The 6,000-nt window shown below is 50.4% G+C and overlaps 1 protein-coding gene across 11 annotated transcripts in view; it reads left to right on the top strand.

The window, feature by feature from the left end:
* The first annotated feature begins 3,999 nt into the window (after positions 1-3,999).
* Positions 4,000-6,000, top strand: part of PTPRM (protein tyrosine phosphatase receptor type M) — a 441,163-nt gene continuing 439,162 nt past the window's right edge. For 4 of the 11 annotated variants that reach the window (XM_064433977.1, XM_064433956.1, XM_064433919.1 and 1 more), the window contains exon 1: positions 4,005-4,493. In XM_064433977.1, the coding sequence (XP_064290047.1) occupies positions 4,421-4,493 (73 nt within the window). In that variant the 5' untranslated portion in view covers positions 4,005-4,420. Of the gene's footprint in view, positions 4,494-6,000 lie in introns of all 11 variants that reach the window. The other 7 variants (XM_064433927.1, XM_064433947.1, XM_064433884.1 and 4 more) reach the window with 3 other exon arrangements.

The raw sequence follows: 6,000 nt of genomic DNA, 5'->3' as shown, positions 1-6,000 counted from the left end.
TTTCCTTGACCTACAGAGATGATGTTATTTTTGAGTAGTTCTTCTCACCAAGGATTGCCTCTGGAATTTCGCTGAGCAGAAAAGTAGCTTTGATAAAACTAGAGAATTGGAATCATTGCCTGTCTTTTTTCTAACAAAGCAAATCATACTTTCACTCACTAACTGTACTTAAATAAGAAAATGTGCCCCTGTCCCAGGAAGAAAATTACTTTTTCATTATATTTAAACAGCAGCGTTATTGAAAGATTTGTGAAGCTTGTCTGTCTGAGCTTTAAAACAAGATGGAGAGAGCTAGTGAAAATCACTCTTGTCTAACTACTTGATAGTGCAAAAAATAGCTTTGAGCTGTGAGAGTGATGTTATCTGCTACTGAACCAAAAGATCAGGTGACAGCTGTGTAGCCCACATTCTTGGCCACTTAATCAGCATTGTCACGGGTCAAAAAATGGCAGGGTGCTTGGGCCTTCTTCCAATATTTGAATATGAGTCTTTGCTTTTCTATTTCTGCTGTAACATGAGCAAGAGAGCGTTCCTGCTTTGTATCATTATAGGAAGGGTGACTTCATGCTACAGATTATGCAGGGTGGCCTTGATGTCTTAGAGAATTCGAGATATGTTTACTTGTTCTTGCACCAGTAATACAGAATGAAAAGCACTGCAAATATCACTAGCATCTTAAAGGTAGCAGCTAAATAGACAAACACAATCTATATATCTAATTGTTAAGTGTAGATGTATGCCTGTCCAAAGGATTCTTCATTACATAGGTCAAGCAGACCTGCTTCCACATTATGATAAGTATTTGGAACTCTCTAACCAGTTAATACAGTTCTTGTTCAGTTTGAAACTTTCATGAATCAGTTGCCAGAAGTAACTCAGAGATCTGAAATATGGGAAAAGGTTCTGCAAGAGAATGATTAGCAAATAGAGGGCAGGTCTGCCAGTGAAGTTTCTGTTATAAACAGTGTAATCACAGTTCTGTAATAAAAAGTGTAATCATAGTTTATGATCAGGTTGTTTAATTTTCCCTCAGTGGGATGTATACAAATTTCATATTTAAAAATAAAACAAAATCTTTGCAATGAAGGCTGGTTATGTGCATTTTTTATTGATGTAAATTAAAATCTAGAAATCAGTTAGTTACAATTATTTCTAGATTTTCTCCTTATTCTACATGTTTTACTGTCTCAAATTCTTTGACTCCTTTCAGCAGGAATAATTTTATTTCAGATAACTGGGAACGCCTGTGTTCCTCAGCTGAAGTATGTCTATGTAGGGAACTGGAAACAGCTATGTCTTTAAGGTGATCCAGTTCAAGAACAGATGCAAGGTATCTAAAGTATCTATTTGTCAGTGAAAAACAAAGTACTTTTTTTTTTTTTTTTTTCCTCATGCAGATGCTTCCAATCCCCTCTCCAGCCACAGCTTAGCCTCTAATGAACTTTCTTGAATGCATTCCTGGAACCAAACCACCAGTGAACCTGTGGGTTTTGTCTAGTCTTTTCCTGATGCTCCAGTTCTTTTTGCAGCTTCTGGATGGTTTTCATGCACGCTCCAGTACTGAACACAGCGCAACACAGCTCACAATTCCCGATCAGCCACGCATGACCTGTGTTTTCTATTGTTCTTGTTGGTTTAGCAATTCCCTGGAGCTCAAGTGTTTCTTAGATTTGCTGTAATTAAAGCAGACCGGTTGTCTTTGAAGGTCAAGCACTTTGCCTCACTCCCAGTGTGACTGTGACCAAACACGCTTATAATGCTCTTCTGTAATCCTCAGAACTCAGCAACTTTCTATCCCATGTTCTCTAAACTAACATCAGATAGCTGTGGATATAGGCATGGATTTTTCCAATTCCCTGTAACAAAGACAGGGTGGAGAGCTACTGTTATATGTCTGAACACCATACTTCACAGCTGATCAGAGATATGATTTCATGTGCATCTGGACATTCAGAACTGAGGGAGGTCATCATTAGCATAAACATCGGCGTAACTGCTCATTTCTAGATTTTTAGTGGCAGATCTACCAGAAGACAAATGTTAATTTCATTGCAAGTTAAATTACATATGACACTTCTTGGGTTTTTTAAAGTTTTGTGGTACAGAGGTACACTTTCTAGACCAGCTATACTTTCTAATTTTTGGAAGCTGTAACTGCAGCTTTTAAAGAAAATAGAAATTAACTCCATTATGTAACCATGAAAAAAATAATAATTAAAAAATTATTGTAAAACATCCATAGATTGCTAAGGCTTTAGGGAATAAAGGTAATGTCTTTTTTTGGGGGGGGGGGGGGGGGGGGCGGGAGATGACTGAAGTTCTAGGCAAACAACAAACTAAGGGAATACTTGCTATTGCAAAGAAGAAGTCTGACGTCAGGAAACACAACAATTAATGCTGTTCTGCCCCCTTGCGTTAACTTTGGAGGCAGCTGCCGTAGCCCCACACATCCCGAAGTTCCTGTCCCTTGGCGAAGGCTGCGTCAAGTCGCAGATGCATTGCCCAAAACACAGCAGAGTCCCGAAAACAGCATGGCTGGGCGGCCACTGGAAATGATACAGCGGTGTGCCTAAGCTCGGACTTAATGTGTTGCAGGTAGAAACAGTTCAGAATACGCACACATCACTAAATATGCTGGAGCTCGCACGGCCGTGCGGGGGATGGGTACAGAGAGTTTGGAGTTCAATGGAAGCGGCAGCGAAGCCGGCTAACTACATGGAAGAGCAGCACGGAAAACAGAGGACCTGTGCTGGAGAAAAATCAGAACCTAGAACCCGAGCTCAAGCTCTTAAAACCTGCATTATCTAAATTCTTGCGTTTATCGTTTTAGTAACCCACACGGAATAAACAAGGCATTAAATTTGGCCAAAGCTGCACTGGAAAGGAAAACTTCTCTTTGAAAGCGAGAACCAACAAAAATATTTCCACCTCTAGAACTCCACTTTAGTTTTAGAACTGTTTTAAAACCAGCAAACACATCCTTGCAGTGCCATGGGCACCGGGAGCCGGAGCCCAGCGGGAAGACGGCTGTCATGCAGCCGTATTTCATCCGTGACGCGGAGATAAATGCCACGAGTCACACGCTGCAAATGACGAGAGATAATTGCCATTTTAATGTGATTTTACTTCCATCACTCCCTCTCTAACCCTGCTAATTCCTGACGTTATCCTTCACTCGCAGGACTAAGAGCTGCGCCCGTGTCTTGAACCAGGGGCCGGGCTGGGCGCTCTCCAGAGATCCCTTCCCGAAAGGCTCCGGAGGGGCCAAGGGTGGCTCCTACCCAGGGCTAGGCAAAGAGATTAAGTTTTATGAGCAGCACGCCAATACGAAACCAATTAATGTACACGACAGTGCCGCTCCTCGCCAGCCCGGAGAACCCATTTACATCTCAATCTCCTCTCGGTATGAGCCGCTCGCCGAGCGGGCAGCGCTCTCACGCCTGCGGTTCCCGCGGAAGGCTGAGCAGTGGCCTCCAACTAGTTCTTCCGACAGGCTCCAGACCGCCTGTACACACAAAACGAAGCGCTTATGGAAAGCCGGCGCTCTCCCCCTCTCCTGCGCTTCCCCTTCCCCGTCCCGGTGCTCGGAGCAGCGCCAGAGCGGCGGGGCGGGGGCGAGACCGCTCCCCCGGGGCCGGACCGCTCGCTCCGGCGGGCCCCGTCGCGGCGGGCAGGGACCCGCGGCGGCCGCAACTTCAGCGCCTGCGGCTCTGGCCGGGGCCGGCCCGCGGCAAAGTTACCGAGACGCCTGGCTGAGATTTTTTTCTTTTTTTTTTTTTTGTTCCTTCTTCTCTTCCCCCCCGCGCTGTCCGCGAACTTTGACATCGTCCTGCCCGGCACGGAGCCAGCACCTCCTCAGCCGAGTCGCGCTCGGGGCAGCGGGGCGGGAAAGAGAACCAAGCGCTTCGCCCCCGCAGGCGGCGGCCGCCCCCGAGCTGCTGTCGGCGGCGGGGCCCGGCCGCCTCGCCCTCTAGCGGGGGAGAGCGGCGGCGCCGGCGGCTGGGCGTGACTTTCCCCGCTCCCTTCAGCCCGCCCGCCCGCCGGGGGGGACCGCGAGTCAGTCAGGGAGCCGAGCTGAGCCGGGACTAGCGGCGGCGCCGGCCGAGGAGGCTCCGCGATTAAGGGTGCCCCCCCGGGCACCGGGGGAGGCGAGCGGCGCCCGCACGGCTCCCGGGGCAGCGGCGCGGCCGGAGGAAGGCAGACGGGTGGGCGGCCGCCGGCCACTTCGCACCCTCTTCGCTGCCCTTAAGAGCAGAGAGAGGGCGAGGAGGGAAGAACACCCCGCGGGGCACCAAGTGCGGGACTCCGGCTGTCCCCTCCTCGCCTGCCCCAGCGGACTGGAGGGGGGCGAGAGGGGCGCCTCCTACTTTGGCAAACACTTTGGCACTTTGCTGGATTCGGAGCAGGAAGGGCTGGAAATATGGGGAAAGTTGGAACTTGCCTGGTTACTTTGGCCGGACTTTTGCTGGCAGCGGGAGCGCAGACGTTCACAGGTAAGGAGTCGGCTCGCCAGCCCGGGGCCGGGCAGCCTTCCCGGGGGCCGGGCGGCGGAGGGGCAGGGGGGAGCGCAGGCATCGGAGGTGGTGGGGGTTTAGTTTGGGGTTTTGGGTGTTTTTTTCTGTATCTTTTTTCTTCTTTTTTTTTTTTTTTTTTTTCTTCTTTTTTGTTGCCATCCCCCTGACGGGTGTGACACTTGGGAACCGCTGCGTCGATGGGGTGGAAAAAGTGTCCCGAGGAGGCAGCAGTGCCGGGATGCCGCTCCCATCCTTCCCGATGGAAGGTGGGGCTCGGGCAGCCCTAGGGCAAGGCTGGAGGGACGGGCGGGACTCGGGCTCGCTCCGGCGTTTTTCCGCCCCTGACTTCCCGAAAGTTTCCCGCTGCCCCGGCACGGGAGGCGGAGGGGCGAGGTGAGCCGGTCCCCGGCGCTCCGCCCGCCGCCGCGGCTGGCAGCGGGGCAGGAGGGCTCGCGGTGCTCCCCGGAGGGGCCGGCGGGGCCCCGCGGCTCTGCCCGCCCGCCGGTGCCTGGGCACCGGCCCCCGCCGCTCCCCGCCCTCGGCGCTGCCCGGAGGTGCGGCTGTGAGACACAGAGCCGGGGGAAAGCCGGGGAAAAGCCCCGGCCCCGCGCTCTCTGCAGCCCCCAGAGCGGCACCTGGGAGGGCAGGGCAGAAACTGCCCAAGTCTGATGGGTGCCGGCATTCACAGCCGAGGGAATTCGCCCCGCGAAGTGCCCCGTCAGCGGCGGCGTTCCTCTGTGCCCCGAAGCCCCGGACCTGCGGATGGTTATTTTGGTCTCGAGTCCCCTGCCTGCACCCCTGTCGTATTTATATGTTGGAGAAACCCGTAATTTTAGACAGAAATTTGGATTGTGAAATAGTTGCGTGTGCTTCACTGCAAAGAGTAACTTCAGAATTCTTTTTGGTGTGTTTTGCTCCTAACATGAAGTTAGTGCAACTGAAAGCACGTTAAATTGAAGACATCTGGTCCTCAGTTCGTGCGAAGTGTGCTTTGATCTGGTGGGAAGCAATCCTTCTGATTCCTTGTTGCTCAGGCTGCAGAATAGTTTATATTTTGCACATTACGTGTTGCATCTATGGAGCACTGTAGCTAAACCAAGTTTTATGGCTGGGAGTTGGTGGTCTGCTATAGAACTTCTTAAAAAAAATAAATTCTGGTTTTATGTTTGCTTCCAGGGACCTCTTGTATACGTAGCTGCATTTCCCCTAGCTTCTTGAGAGCATTTTTACTGTAGGTGAGACACAAGATCTCCGAGTAGAAAAACGTTGTGTTCCAAGGTGATATGGAGCAATTATGAAATATTTTCCAAATTCCTTTTAGAAGGAGGGTATGCTCTGCAGCGAGTTATGAAACTGGACTCAGTTATATTAGCTCTACAACTCATTAATGTTGGAAGTCTAGCGTCCAGACTTCAGTGGGAGCACTTGGTTTATTAAGATAAATCTGTAACTCACTGCTGACCTGTGTGAACTGTCTAAACAAAAA

Source organism: Passer domesticus, chromosome 1 (genome assembly GCF_036417665.1).
Source record: "Passer domesticus isolate bPasDom1 chromosome 1, bPasDom1.hap1, whole genome shotgun sequence".
In the NCBI taxonomy this organism is placed as follows: Eukaryota; Metazoa; Chordata; class Aves; order Passeriformes; family Passeridae; genus Passer; species Passer domesticus.
This window is presented reverse-complemented; position numbering and strand designations above follow the sequence as displayed.